Raw genomic sequence first — 16,624 nt, 5'->3', positions numbered from 1 at the left:
TTTCCAGCTCATACACTCCTCTACACCCACCTTTAAAGCGACCCAGAGGACAATTCTTAACAATGTCCCTTTAACCCGTTGAGTGCCCATGACAAGCTCAATTAGTCATGAGGCACGGTTGAGCTGCACTCATGACGAGCTGAGCTCGCCACGGCCATTGGAACGTTCGCACGTGGGGATAATTTCCCCGCTGTGCTGAGCTTTCCAAAACGGGTGTGGTCGTGACGAGCTCAGCCCATTATGAGTGCAGCTCCACTGTGCCTTATGACGAGCTGAGCTCATCACAAGCACAGCCACACCGCACGTGGCCCCCTACCCCCGCACAGCGGGGGGAACACCCCGCCGTGAAGGGGTTAAAGATGAGTGTAGAGGAGTGCATGAGCTTGAAAGAAGTGCAGTATTCAAGAGGTGAATGAATGGAGTTCTCCAGGAGCATCTATTGTTGACAATAAAGTCTTATGTGGAAGCCTGTCTCTTGAAGTAGCGGGCCTCTTTCTTTTATATTGAGGCATATATGCAACTTCCTTATGTGTGGGGTGATCCATGTAGGGTTGAATCTCAGGTGTGGACACTTGCCAATCTTCATAAACTGCCTCTTTTTATTCCATTATCCCATTATGCCGTTTTGTAGTTTCTACATCAAGAGTCCAATTCATAACATGTTTTGATCACCTATGGTTAGCATCAATTCGCAAGATATTTTTGTCAGTGTAATTTCCTATATTCTGATTCATTGAATTAGTACATTTAGGGTCCATGATTGCAAATAGAACTTCAATCTCAGGAAGTTTAGAAAAGTGGTAAAGGTATTGACAGGAGGAATGGCACACAAAAAGAATGAGGTAAAGTTGGAACTTAGTGGGTACTGGCAAACATTTTGCATGAAAATTGCCACTCGGAAAACACACACACATGTACTCCAAAAAGACTATAGAGTGAGTGGGCTTCTAGCCTGGTAACAGAAAGGAACTATCCCCAAAATTCATTGTGTTCCAGTGGAACACGTTTTAAGTCAAACTGTAGTTTAAAATGAATGAGAAGTGGTTTCTTCACATTGAAAAATATTATCCTAGTAAGATTTTTTTTATATATTAATGCACATTTAGGCAAAATATACAACCCAGGATTAATCAAGTGAAGATAGTGTAGGTGAGGATGAACTCATGGACATCTATGCATTGTAAAGACTTACACCAATACTTCTGAGAAAGCCAGAAGTTCACTCACATGAGTTGTGAGGGGTAGCTTTCCAACATTTCCATTAATGATGGTGAACCAACCACTAAGGCCCTCATTCTGTAGAGTGCTGGAATACGGGTTCGACATTTCCACAGCTGAAACTACTACTATGAAGTGTATCATTACTTTTTCGATGTGTGCATACAGCGGTTTTTCAACTTGTGCCTTTAAGTCACCAAGGCAAATGGGGAATTACTATAGAAATTGGTATTGCAATACCTACTTCTGTGGGCATTTACCAATCGGAGACTTCAGCAGACTTTAGAACATTTTAGAAGATGCTTGAGATGTCCATGGGGAAAGGACTTTGCTATTTTCCCATCTTCTGTCATTCCAGATTCTAGCGGACTCAGGAATTACATCAACGTTGTAATTGGGTCTTTCCAAGCTTCTAGCATCCCGACTTATTGCAATCATATTCAAATTGGTACATCCCGATCAATCCGGCTTTATGCCACATTGAAGCACAGCCCTTAACTTATGGCGGCTCCATGGAGTGCTGTGTTGAAAAAATCTGCGAAAATGCAGTGATCCTGTTACTTGATGCAAGCATAGCCTTTGATGCTATTGAATCACAGTGTTTTGCTTTGCTGTGTCAAAACGTATGGGGTTCAGCCCTAAATGTATGACCTGTGTGCAACTTCTCTACTCCATAACTCTGGCTCAGGTGGTGGTCATTCAGAGGATATCCTGTGTATTCCCCCTCCAGCATTAAACTAGACAGGTTTGCCCTATATCACCGCTTATTTCTGCTTTCATTGTTCAGCCTTTGCAGCCTGGTTCAGGGAGATTTATTGATCTGTGAACTGCACTGGATGGAGGAATGGGAGAATAGGATATCTCTCTAAGCCAGGGGTCTTCAAACTGTGGGGCGTGACCCCCAGGGGGGCCGTGGAGCGATGCAAAGGGGGTCGCGCCTTCAAAATCATACTTCTTCCCAGGCCCAAGGGCTTCAGCCCCCCTCCTCCCTCGTCGTGTCTCTCAGCCCGGCTGCTGCTGCAGTGTAACTCGAGCTGTGGGCTGGGCTGGGCAGTGTCTGGAGTCATCTCCAACACGCCCGAGTTTTTCACAGGTCTTTAAATACCATTTGCATAATTACATGCCTTTGTAAACTGATTACAGAGGCTTTGTTTTTTTCCTGGTTTCAGTACCCCCTGGGCCCCCACTGTTCCTGTTCCTTACATTTGTATTTTACAATTACTGCTGTAGTGTAAAAATGTATTTAATGAAAAGGAATATAAAGTAGGGTTTGCCAAAAGAAAAATGCCTGCCTGTTTTGTTTAAAGAGCCTGCAAAGATCTCCTCTTGACACTTAATAGACTTTTAAATACAAAAGTATGTATGCATTAGTTATGTGACTTTTCTGTCTTTTTTCTCTTTGTCAGTCAGGGATCATTGAGGCAGCCCTAGAACACAATTAAAAGTGCTTTCCATTTATATTTGTTGTTCGAAGTATGCACAGATAAGTGCTTAAAATACAGCTTTAGGTGTCTGCTTATTTTTGTACCGACTGGGCCATCAAAATAATCTGCTGGCAACCCTAACCATAGGACTGTAAGTTTGTTGCAGGATCAGCACATTATTTATTTCCTCCTCCCTCGATCCCCGATTAATGCCGCAGTAGTTTAACTTAAATCTTAAACCCTACGCTGCCGTCAAGAACATGCTGAGTTACTTCAAGTGTACGAATTGAACCCTGCATTTTAGACAACTCGCTCCTCATTCTCGCCCTTCACTTTCACACTCACTGTGCACTCACACTGATCACCATGCACTCACACCATTCACCCTGCACTCACAGTAATCACAATGCACTCACACTGATCACCATGCACTCACACCATTCACCTGCTCACCCTGCACTCACAGTGATCACTCTGCACTCACAATGCACTTGCGCATTTCACCCTATACCTCACCCTGCAGTCACACGAGTTCACTACTCATCCTGCACTCATGTGACACTTCACTCACCTGAACCCTCACTGCTCAATAAGCAACTCACTCCAACAAGCCCATCAGTAATCATACATTTGTTCGTCCCATTCTGAACTTGCATCCGCACCCAAATTCATCCACCACTTCACTCACCCTGCAGTCACTTCTCTTACCCTACTCTCGCACTGTTGCATCGCTCACCGTGCACTCACATGGGCACTCTTGTCACCCACACAGTGTGCAGAGGGTTAATGTGCCTGCTACAAAGAACGTGTACCATGCAGATCACAGAACTGAGTGTGAGTAAACTATGAGTAGCGCTATAAAAAAATGAAATGCTTGTCAGAAAGGTGCTATAGAAAGATGAGGTGCATTGTTAAAGTGAGAGGTTGAATGGGGAGAGTTCAGACGTTGTAAAAAGGGGTGAAAGAAAATGGCCTACAAAGTCAGAGAAGGATCCGGGGTTAGGAGAGGAGAGAGGGATGGAAGGGAGGGGGTGAGAGGAAAGCTGCATGGGTAAACCTCTTAACTCTGCACAAAACCGCCAGGTTTTTAGGGGACCCCTGCCTATCCTGGCCAGGGCCACGTGAGCTTCTAATGTGGCAGCACGTATTCCTGCGGCGTGGAAGGCCCTTCTCAAAGGTTGGCTAGAAATCTTTCTGATGTTAATTGCTGTATTTTGGTTATAAACGGGTACTGATGGGGTGAAATATTTCCTCAGTATTACTGTGTGTAAAAAATGTCAAAATGAATCAATGCTATCCCAAAATACGCGGCATCACATAACATCACTTACATTTTCTTCCCACACAATTTAGTCAAGCCTGTCGCGTAGTTTGGTCCTCACTTGCCTCATAATTCTAGTAGCCCTGCCTACAGGTTTAGAAATGTTTGTCGGGAGGGAGTCCTTACGCCTCAAAATGTTGACAGGGGGGGTCTCGGCATCCAAAAGTTGGAAGACCTCTGCTCTAAGCCAATGATGTTCAGCTATACACTGTGTCTCCTCAGTCCTCCATTCAGGGAATATTGGACATATTCACCAACTTGGTAGATACCCCGGTAATACCATTAACTGGTCCAAATCCACAGTGGGTGTACATTGGGTAGACAGGTGCCTTGCTTGCCACCTGGGTGTAAGGCGCAAATTCTAGACAGTTTCCGCTACCTTGACATTTATGTTACCACTGATCCTGACTTATTTGTTCCCAGAAATCTTCAAGGACTACTGACACAACTTAAAAGCGATGCTCAGCATTGGAGCTCACTGCCGCTCTCCATACTTGGAAGAGCAACATTGTTCAAGATGATGGTGTTGTAACATCTTCTGTATGTTTTGTAAACCATGCTGTTCCCTGTTCCTCCAACTTACTTTAAAACTATAGAAATTGAGGTTAGAACTCTGCTGTGGGATGAAAGACCCCAAGAATCTCCCGACTTGAATTGACAGAGTTGGTATGGCTAAGGGATAGCCCTGCAAGATATTCAGACATATCATTGGGTGGCGCAACTGCCGGTTATTAATCAATGGGTTCACCAGCTTGTCGATGAACCAGCGTATTGCTTGGACCGTCATGTCTTACAGCTGGGGAGGTACTTGTAGACACTGTACACAAACCCGAAGCGTCTAACCCTCACAGGACCAACAACACTCACTGTACTACTTTCACACACAACACTTTAAAAACTGGGTTGAGGAGGCTGAATTACCCAGGTCACCTAGTTGTGGGATTCTGATTGTGATTCTGATGTTGGGCACGCAGAAAACATGTCCCGGCTTTGATTAGTGGGATCTTATAGGACTCTCCAGGGTGGGGGATCTCTGATCTAATGGGTGATGGCCTCATTCTCTGACTTATAGAGGGACCACAGCATAGCAACTGCTGAAACCTTCCATTACCTACAAGTACAACATGTGTTAATCCCCCAGGGGGAGGCTCTCCCGGAATCGTCACCATTAGAAGATAGACTGTTAGAAGAACACATAATCCGAAAGGCGACCTCCCTCACTTATTGAAAACTGATAAATAACTTTACAGAAGCACTTTTTACCTGCTGAACCACTGGGAGGCTGATCTGGGAGTTATAACTGATGAGGGTTGGCCGGAGACTCTGGCCTCGCCTATGGAGGTACCCACTAGGGCACGCTTCAGACTGGTGCCTGCTTAAAATACTTCATAGATCTTAACTATCACACAATTAGATGGTAAAAATGGGCAGGGGATTGGATCTGCTTTGTCGTAGGCAATGTGGTCAAGAGGGTTTCTTTATTCACATCATCTGGGATAGTCCAGTAATCCAGCCCTTCAGGGAATCTCTACTGGCATGCATGAGTGATGTATGTAGTATCTATTTGCCACTCTCAGCTAAATGGTGCATTTTTAATGTGTGGGATGCTACCAACCCGGTTCGTACAGAACAAATTTGGATGTTTTTGGGCATAATAGTTGCTCAACATAATATAACTTGCTTATGAAGGGCAGGGTCCACACCACTTCTCAGAGACTGGAAAAGGGACATGGACTGATGAATGGTGTTGGAGAAGGTGGAATATAAGCAGGAGAGGCCCAGGGAAATGGGAGAGGGTCTGGGGCAAATGGAATGTTTTCAGAGGGAATCCTTGCACCGCCCCAATTACAATGTCTACTGAAGTCTCCATTCCTGGATGAAATGTTCCAGTTGTACCCAGGATGGGTGTGTATCAGAAGTCTGATAGTGGAATTGTTGGCAACGTGACCGCAATGTCTTCATTGTTAATGATGCTTACGATTACTGTGATGTATGTCCATATGACCAGATTGCTGTAACCTTAATAAAAAGATGTTATAAAAAAAGTTGTAATGGGGGTCTAAATTCTTACCCTTCTAGTAAGACTTTGCTTTTAGTGGCAGATTTTTACAACAGGAATAAGGCAGGCTTATATTGTCCTAACATTTTTGTGTCATAATGAAATCCATTAGCAGCACCTTTATTTTTTCTTCATTCATTTTTAAACATGGCACTAAGAGGTGCCAGTGCTATGAACAGCATACTATCTTCATTCATCAACTCCTTTGTGCCTACATCACATGTGGGTCTAGATTTATGAAGGTTTTGAGTCTCCCTTTCGCCATGCAAAGGTGACACAAAACCTAAGTGAGATTTATCAGGTCACGCAAGGCATCCTTTCATGGCTCTGCATGGTTTGATTAATCTGGAATAGCAAGGCAGTGCAAATTGCTTCCTTGCATTACTCTACGGCAGGGAGGCGTCCCATGGGTCGAGCGTGGGTGTCCCCACGAATCCACCCATGGATTTTGGCACATTCACAGACTCACCATTAGTGGTACACTTGGGAATGCATCAAAATGCTACGCTTTCCCTGGTAAAATGTAACAAGAAAAAATATATTTTTTCTACTTGTTTGTTCCTCTCGTTGTGTGCTGCAGGACACTTAGAAAGAGGAAAATGCCTCTGAGGATTGTTTTAGTGCTGGAAGGTGCCCCTTCCTGCACAAGAACAATCTAGCCTACAACGCAGGCACCATTGCACCATGACGCGAGGGTGTCTGCACTGGCGCTAGGCAACCAAAAGTGTGCCAGCGGTAGTAAAGGACAAGAATGCGCCACATAATGTTAAATACGCCACATTCCTTCCCTTTCCCTTTCAGGCAGCGGAGCAAAGTGGCTTGCTATGTTGTGCTGCTTAAAAAATGTACAAATATGGGCCTTGGTGTATTGCAGACAAGCCAGTGTACTGTGGTGCCGATTTCTTCCCCTTACAGGAACACACGCTATTTCTTTCAACAAGCAGTTTCTAATCCCTGCTAATGGCTCAGTAATGTGAGGGCTGGCGCTTTTAACCAACCGCACACACAAAGGCGGCCGCACAAACGGGAGGCAAACGTTCAAGAAGCAGGTCTTATTAGGCAATATGTCCAGCGCACGGAGTAGGAAGATGTTCCTGCCAGGGAAATCAATAAGGTGTAAAGAGAACAAAATGTACTCCAGGATCCACATAATGCAGGTTAAAATGCCAGGCTAGGTTTTCTGAAAAATGTGCATTTACATTTACACTGCACACACCAGAAACTTAACAAATTAAATAAAGTGAGCAAAAATACCAATCCAGGAAGGCCAGGAAGTCCTGGGGGGCCAACTTCTCCCTAAAAAAACACAAGCAAAGCGAACATTGTTATAATAATGACATGTTGCTTAGCAGCGTATAAGTCTCAAAGCGCTGTAATAAACGTTATTACTATTACGCTGCCCCGTGGCGCCTACTTTTTACATCAGAAGAATAAAGTGTTTAACGGATAGGTCAGCCTATGACTTTTTCCATAGAGCTCTGCTGTGGATGCCACGTTATGGTCAACCCCACAAAAGGAGATAATTTGCCAGAGTGCGAATATAAAACCCACATGAGCTGGTTAAGTGATGTACGTGTTTCTTCATGGGTTGCTAATCATCCAGAACAACACATAGGGATTTCACAGAACAGACTCTTTTATTGATTTTATTCCTACCAACCTTAACTATGCTCTGTAGGTATTCAGAGCGAGCTCACTATCTTTCATCTTGTGTGTGAAATTCTTTCAAATCTTATTCAAGTGTGTTTATGTGTGTGTGGGGGGGCTCGTATATTAAACAATATTTCCAGAGGCGGATGTAGTTGTGTGTTATCTAGGTATACGTAAAACTCCACCCTCCTTGATAGCAATTGGTCATGCAGGTGCTTCACTTATGAGTTAAGAGACACTGGTGATAAGGAGAGGCCCTGAAGGATCCCACATGACAATTTCACTGGAGGTGCTTTACTACCATTATTGACAATCTGGGTACAAATCTGACCTTTAAAAGAACTAAACCAATCCAAGGTGGAGTTGGACACCACGTCTATGTTTTTTAGCCCATTCAATATGTCGTGATATATGGTGCTATGAGTGGTTCTCTTATCTGTTTGTATGTCCTCACCATATCACTTTGATTCACTCTGTTGTCTACGCACCTATCTGCAGCTAGGGCTTACTTTTTAAGTTGTGAGACAAGGAAATCAGCAGGTTGCCAGCGCAACGATAAAGCTAAAGCATCCCGAATGGGTCCCACAAAAATGATATGAATCAGATTAGGAAAAGTATCACCTTTTAACTCCTCATCCATCCATACAGACTTGTCATGTCACCAAGTACTGCACTATTATAACTCCTGTGATTTACTGATGGCTCAGTTTGGGTCTACACCTTGAGCTCTTCCCAAAATGTAGCTTTGTTTTTGAAGTATTATGAGGAATAAGCCAAAGCACAATAGACATATCAAAGTGGAATAAAACGTTATTGATCTCAAATCGTATTTGTTGTGCTCAAAGAATTGTGGTCCTCTAGGGGATTACTAATATTGTGTTTTGGAGTCCTGAATCACAGAGCACTACAAGGCTGATGTAACAAGACTTACACATAGCCACATATTTCTAGTGTGTGGGATTGTAGGGTGCAAGATAAAGATGAGTTCTGTTAGTGGTAAGTGACCCAAAAACAAAAAATGGCATTTTGACTACTTCCAATGGCAAAGTGCATTGCAGTTGTTCCTTTGAGATTGTCAGGAGCTCACTTATGCAAATAATTGCTACAACTTTGGAATTTTAGATCTGTAGTCATAGACACACAGATTTAATGATCCTGGTTCCCTAGTGAGTTCTTCAAGGCGAAGGGAGTGTTAAGATTCTGGCAACCAAACAAGACATTTCAATCTGGATTTGAATGTGTAAATATCATGCATGGACTTTTGCATTCTTGCCACCAAGTTCTGTATTCAGGGGTCAGTGAAATGCGGCAACAAAGCATCAGCGTCAGATAGGATACCATGTGTGGCTTGAGAACACTGCCGAAGCACCCAGACTGGTAAAAGTAATGCTTGGTCATTTCAGGTGAAGGTCGGTGATTGCTTGTAAGGGCAAGGAAGTGGGCACAAGAACATTTATGCTGATTCAGGGGATCTGCTCACCAAGCACCACCAAAGGGATAACCCTTTCACCATTTACCTATCAATCAATAGCTCTCCTCCATCTCTTGTGAGATGTATTTGATGGGCAGAGGCTACAGGTGTGATTTTCTCAGTGTCTCCTCGTCTCTAGATAGGCACATTCTGCAGAGAGATCAACAAACATGGATGCAAAATAGCAAGACCATAGCTTAATCCCAACTTCTGGGAGAAGTGCAGCAGATTGGTTGATATTTGGAACAAACTGACAATTGTTAGATGCATTCAAGGGACTGGTTAATAGAGCAAGTATGCCTTGGTCTTCTGGGAGAGCGGCAATGGCTGAGCATCGTTCACAGTGTGTTTTTTGTTTAAAATGTTTGCTGCCAGACTACTGTATGATATAGCTGTCTCATTGTCTGTCTTTCAAGTTAGAGTAAGGGGAACTGGCTGGAACTGGGGGTTGAATTCGTGGTTGAATAACATTCCAAAACCTGAGTCAGACAGTGAAGAGTAGCTCCTATTACGGATTTATTTTCTTTTTGGGGTAGGGAATCTTTGTAGGCTTCTTCCTACACTTTTGGGGGAAGCAGTTGAGACAAGAAGTTAGGGGGCATACTCACAAAGAGTTCATGCAACACAGCTCAGCAAATAAAGTTGTTACACTGTGATGCATTTATCGACTATAGCAAAACTGCACCATATTTACTTAGAAATGGCACAGTTCGTTTTCTTTCCCTGTGCTGGTGTACTTGTGTCTGCCATGTGTCAATGCAGGCACCTTTGTGCAGGAGTGAAATTGTGCCTGCACTGTTCTTTGTATAGTTTTTGTGCAGAAAGGAGACCCTTGCTGCACAAAACCTATGCCTGAAGGCATTTCCTCTTTGTATATGAGCGACATAATTCAGCACACATACAAAGAGGGAGAAATTAAAACATTTCCTCACATTACGACTGCCACAGAGAAGTGAAGGATTTTGGTGTAAATACCCATGTACAGTTCCACAGGGATTTGTTTTAAAACCCATGGGAAGTTGCATTGCAATGCTCACGCACTACCCATGGAAAGCCCTTTCCACACAACATATTGTCTGATGTCACTAGATTATTACGATTATTACGTTTGTTGCTACAGTATAATATATTAAAATCCTTAGATCTTGACCAGGCAACTTTAAATTATAACAACTGGCTTATTTCTGATGGGGACAGTTTATCTCCATATAAACTCAGACACTTTACTAGACCCCTCGGCCCCGTGGTATTCCCAAGATCTCAGGGACATAAAATCGGTCTGTAAAAGATCGGAAAGAGTGTGGAGACAGGATTATTCGGCTTCAGCCGAGCAGAATATGAGCAGACCCTGGCAAAATACAAACTTCTACCAGAAAAAACTAAACAAGAATATTTTGCAGATCAGATCAAGGAGGCTAAAAACTTGACGAAGGAATTATTTAAACTGTAACCAAATTGGCCTATCCTGCCCCACCTCTTATAGAGGCTAGCCAAAAGCTGAGTGACGACATTCCGGAATTATTTTATAACAATGTGAATACCATCTTTGTTTCGCTGGAAAGTGCTACAACTAAGCACCAGCCTTCTGTTAGTTCCTATATCTCCTCACCAGCTCATGATAACGTTATTCTCAATAAATTCCTTCCAGTTTCAGTTCTGGAAACCTCCAAAATGATCACGTCGGCTAACTCTGGCTCTCCTTTGGATCCATTTCCTTTATCCACCCTTAAATTAGCCGCGCAACCTGTGGCCTCCTATTTAACATTCAATTCAATGTTCGAGGTAGGCTATTTCCCTAAGATCTGGAAAAATGCCTCCATATTGCCTCTTTTAAAGAAGCAGAATTTAGATCGAAAGGATTGTAATAATTTTAGACCTATCTCCAGACTTCCCGTACTGGCCAAAATATTTGAAAAAGTCATAAACACACAACTCAGTGCTTTCCTAGAAGCCTCGCATAGCCTCAATCCCACGCAATATGGGTTTCGGGGTGGGCACAGTACGGAATCTTCCCTTTTGAAATCCACGGATGAGATTAGAGTTAGTATAGATCAGGGAGGACATGCTGCATTGATAATGTTGGATCTCTCTGTGGACTTTGATACGGTCCATCACAGGCATCTGATGGACAGGCTGCATGAGATCGGAGTAGAAGGGGCAGCCTGGAGGCTGCTTAAATCCTTTCTCTCCGATAGGGTTCAGATGGTGGCCTTGGGGAGTTATACATCCAAACTCTTCTCGCTACCATGTGTGGTCCCTCAAGGATCCTCGATCAGTCCGACTTTATTCAATGTATATGTGGCTCAATTGGCACCTCTGATCGAATTGTTTGGGTTCAATTTGACGTCATACACAGACGACACACAAATTGCGGTGTCGCTGCTTCCTGACAAGCCACACGATACAGCTTCCCGTTTTCAGGACTGCTTATCAGCTGTAGGTGGGGGGATGAATCAAAATTTTTTGAAACTCAACTCAAGTAAGACAGAGGTGATCCTCTTCGGCAACAATGCAAACTTCTGGTCAGCTAGTTGGTGGCTCGCAGAATTGGGTCCTCTTCCTCAACCAGTGTCAAAGGTAAAAAATCTGGGAGTTTATATAGACAATAAACTTTGCCTTAAGGGCCAGGTTAATGCTGAGGTTTCTGTTGCCTCCTTTATTATAAGCTCCTGCAAAAAAATCCTCCCTCTTCTCCCTTTGGCCATTGTTACAGCTCTAGTCATGTCAAAACTGGACTATTGCAACGGCCTGTATTTGAACATACAAAAGGGCCTTTTAAGAAAAATTCAGCTCCTGCAGAACGCGGCAGTCAGACTATTGACTAAAACACCCAAATTTGCGTCAATCTCAGTGGAACTAAAGAAGCTTCACTGGCTGCCCGTCAAAAAGCGGGTCTGTTTTAAGGCTCTATGCATAGTTCATAAATCTCTTTATGGGCTGAGCACTCAATATCTTAGACAACACTTTTACTGGTATGTGGCGAGGAGAGCTTTGCGATCATCGGAAGCAAAATTGGTCCTGGTCTGTCCTGGTTAGAAGAGCTAACTGGGGAGGCAGACGCTTTATGCTTGGAGCTTCTAAAGCATGGAATGAGTTGCCACGGCCTATTAGGCACATTTCTAACCATCTGGAATTTGGGAAGGCAGTAAAAACCTGGCTGTTCCAATCCTTGTAAACCTGGTCCACTCCCGCTTGGTTGAGCTTCGGTCTAGACACCAATCTTTAAGCGCCAGGACACCCACTGGGTAACAGTGTGCTCTATAAATGGCGATAACATTAACATTAACATTGGAGTCAATTTGATAAATGACTTCAATGTCACACAAGTTGCTTCATGATGCTTCAAGAGGACCATTGTTGTAATTATGATGCCATGAGAACATGAGATCCAACTGTAAGATAATATTAAAATACTAGAGCTGTTATGCTGCTGTGAAATTGTTATTATATTTTTTCTGATACTAGGATATTATTGTACATATTGATTTCTTGTGATATTGTAGACATAGGACATTATACTCCACTAATGGCATCTTGACTACTACTGAAATGGCAACGTGGTTAAACACATGGTCAAGCTTGAGTGAACACATTTGAATTGTTTTTTACCTTTTCGCCTTTTTCACCCGCCATGCCATGTAGACCATCCAGACCCTAGAAGGAAGAGATCAATGACTTTTTAATTCACATTTTTTATAGAATGCAAAGGTGTGTTTTATGTTGCATTTTATCAGAGTGCAAAATTAAAAGGAATATGGTAAATGCATGTTTGCAACTTAAGGCTACAGCAAAGGAAAGAACAGTAGAGAAATGTATATTGTGTCCAGTCGTGGCGGCCACACAACACAAGTGCGGGGATGGGGGAATGGGGACAGGAAATGAGGGGAAAAATAATAATACTAATAAAAAACGTACAAGTTCCTGCCGCCAATGCCGACGGCCGCCTCGGTTCTTATCTTTCACAATCACTGGAAAGCACAGGCTCCCCACCCAATCCAGATGCTGCTCCCATGCTGTGAAAGCAGCTTCAGGTTTGGTCTGAGCGACCTGGTCTGCCACTCAGACAGTGCCCGGTAACCTGCGGTTTTTCTCCAACCCGGCTGTGAACACAGCTGAGTTGAAGAAATAGAAGTGTGCATGTCTGTTTGGGTGGCCTACGACGGCCTGTAAAATATACTTGCACACTTTTAAGTGCCCACCACTCCTCCCTTTCATGGCTTGGCCCACCCTACACAGGCATGCCAGCCAGAGCCAGTAACAGAAAAATAAAATGATATTATGGTTTTATTATCATTTCATTTTTCTGTGACTGAATCGGACCAGTGGGAAGATGCTCCTCCGCCATTATGAAGGAGCCGCCCCTGATTGTGTCATCCGGAATTAGTAAATATAAAAGGCCAGTGCTTGATGGCACACTCTTTTGCTCAATCTTTTATGCACAAATTCAGAAGATAAACAGCAGACTAGATAAAGGTTGATGTTTTATCATTGGGATTTGTCTCTCTAAATTAGCTAGTGCTGATCATACTGTCATGGCAACAAGGAACATTTAATATCAGGGTACGTTTGGATAGTATTTATTTAAAGTCTCCTTACATTGCCTTAAAACCTCTTCCCTTTGCACTCTTCTAAAGACATCTATTCTCTGGAGTTCAAATGTTGGCACTTCTCTTGTATATTTTGTTCTTGATTAATCCCGTTGCGCGTTCAATCACTGGGTCTATTTCTGCTCTATATGTTCACATGTTATTCATGTCAGATTGCATCTCTAGGTATTTCATCATCGTGCCCCTTTCGGTGTGCAGGACAGAGTGTTTACTGGGACTAGTCGGTGTATGCCAAAAATCTTGTTTTCTCATTTGGGATTTGGATTGGAATGTCACGTCTTGTAACTTCTTTTTCTGTAATTTTGGCTTATCCACCGTCCCAGTATCTGACTGCTATTGAAAACATTACATTTTATACAATTTCCAACAAACACGACAAAGTTCTATTTTTGTGCCTTTTTTTTAGACTATTCTTCTGTTAAGGGCATTGAAAGTACATCAATTGAAGGTATATGAAAATGAATTATACTAATAGAGGAAGCCATTGTAACAAACCTTTCTTGGCGAAAATCAGCACGATTATTACACCATTAAAAAAAAACATTTTTACACTGGTCGTATACCCTTATGCCCTTGTCCCTGTCTTTTAATAATGTTTTTAGTTCAGCACTACTTGGAGCTAAACACCATTGTAGCTTTAACCTGATCTGGCCTCTATTTTTACACGCTTCCTTTCAATCTCTTCTCTTCCCAAAAAAAAAAGGGAATTGTACAACTCAGCCAGCGACTGACGACAAAAATGTTTGATCTGCGGTGGACAGAAAATGCAACTATGCACAAGCATGTACCAAGCACATTAGATATAAATCCGGCTCTGTGCTGGCCCTGTAAACTACTCCTAGCCAAATTCACATCTTAATTATTATGACAACTAATTAAAACATGTTTGTTCTTGTCAAAAATCATATAGGAGTGGTTAAAACTCTATATGCCACAACATGCATCTGCCAGGATATGTCTATATATTGTCGTCCACATAAAATCGCACACCTGGCACCACAGTGGCCGCTGACAAGTAAAAACCTCCACCTTAAAGTCTATTAGCATTTATAATGTAATAAATCCTATCCAGCCCTTCCGTGTGGCAAGCATCCTTTAACCCCGAACCTCTGAAAGGCTGTTGGTGTGTCCTGCTCCTGCACAATTGACTAATCCATTTCCACAGTTTAGTGGTTCGGTACATTGTATACAGTTTTTACTGAAGATGAATTGTGACGGCTGAATCTCTGCAGCAGCAAATTCAAAGATATGGAGATACTTCGAATAGCTTCCAAGATGTCACCCTGTCTGATGTTATAAACAATTGTATGTCATCGTTGACTGTTTAATGACAACGGAGACTTGCAAAATGAATTGCTGTGTAGGACCGATGGATGCTTTTCATATGAGCAATTTATTTCATAAGGTTGCTTGAAACGGAAAACTGAATAACAAAGTAATAAAACATGTATGCCGAAATATAACGAGTTATGATGCATAATGTGAAGAGGTGTATGCAGGGATCCGAAAGTGATACAAGAGAGAGAATGCACACAGGCACATAGCTATGGTTTAACAATAAGGACCATCATATATGTATAAATATACTTTGCTGACTGTTGCACGCGCCAAATGAATACCCACTCTGGTTTACGGGCAGGCTAACTTCACAGTCAGGGAAATTAAATGCTTAGAACTAGCGCAAGGCGCAAAGCATATATATGTTTTTATTTAATCTAACTAATTGCAGCTCTGAGTACCCAGATTCGTCTTTAAGTTAGTTGGGTGCATAAAACATTCATTGGAATTAAATATGACATACAATGGAGAATGCTTCCTGTGTGGCGATCTAGCAGAAAGCTTCGGGACACATGCAAAGTAATTTTGTCATCTCAAACCTTGCAATTTACAAAATCACAGGGTTTGGGACTGCAAAGTGTCGTTTTTTTCTATTTAACAAACCCATTTGGCAAGTTGGAAAATTCCTTCCAACTTGATCCATTCTGATTCGAAATTAGGAGAAGACATGTTAGGCATTCCCTACCTAACTGAGTCGGAATGAGATGTATCAATGGTTTGTGACTGCAGTTCTAGTGGCAAATCATTGATCAGCTAGCCCTGCCTCACTGGAGATAATAATTGATTTGCAAATGAGTAAGGTTTCTCTTCAGGGCACCTCTCCCTTTGTGAATCCCGTCAGGGGACACTAGGGGGGAGTAGGCAGTGGTCTAGAGGACATACACCTGGTTCTCCTATTGCATTTTCAAACAGGAATTTTTAAAAAAATCACCAAAATAGACTGTTTAAAAAAGCTGTTTCCTGCTTTTGAATGCAAAGAAAGAGTTGGTGGGCTAGCGCTCCACCATCCTTGTATTTATGCCAATCAGAGGGGACCCCAATAGTAACCTGCCTAGTGATATTTATGAGGCAGGTTGTGCTGTGATGCGCCTGCAACTTGAGATTTTGCAGAGTAACTCAATAGTACTAGTACAAAGGTTGCATCACAAAATGAAAGACTGGTCGCAAAAACCTGGTGCACAATTGTCAACCACTTTTTGTGACCAGTCTTTTCGTAAATCTGGCAGTTGGTTTACATTTTATGTCCTTTTACAGCACTGTTGTCTACTGTTGAAAATACAATTGAAAAGAGAGGAACCAGGAAACACAATGGAGCAGTGACATACCACTTACGAGAGTAAATTGAAAAAAAGTTAAGTATGTGAAATGTATTGATTTATAACAAAGTGATCTAGCAGCTCCAATTCTAACAGACGTGACTAACATGATTTCAGAATATTGAAACAGCCTCGGCTACCAGCATTTATATTTAATCGTAAAAACTTCTGATCTGTTCTAAATATCATACAAACAGATGCGCTGAGTGCATTTTGCTAT

The 16,624-nt window shown here is 42.5% G+C and overlaps 1 protein-coding gene across 1 annotated transcript in view; it reads right to left on the bottom strand.

Annotated features, from left to right (window-relative positions):
* The window catches only part of LOC147707467 (collagen alpha-1(XIX) chain-like), a 1,668,057-nt gene that overhangs the window by 28,383 nt on the left and 1,623,050 nt on the right, over nt 1–16,624 (bottom strand). The window contains exons 20-21 of the mRNA XM_086925649.1: nt 12,753–12,797; nt 7,277–7,318 (exon numbers count right to left, since the gene is read on the bottom strand). Coding sequence (XP_086781775.1) covers nt 7,277–7,318; nt 12,753–12,797 — 87 coding nt within the window. The remainder of the gene's footprint in view (nt 1–7,276; nt 7,319–12,752; nt 12,798–16,624) is intronic.

This window comes from Lissotriton vulgaris, chromosome 6 (assembly GCF_964263255.1).
Source record: "Lissotriton vulgaris chromosome 6, aLisVul1.2, whole genome shotgun sequence".
Classification (NCBI taxonomy): Eukaryota; Metazoa; Chordata; class Amphibia; order Caudata; family Salamandridae; genus Lissotriton; species Lissotriton vulgaris.
The sequence above is the reverse complement of the archived record's forward strand: the minus strand, read 5'-3'. Positions and strand labels throughout refer to the sequence as shown.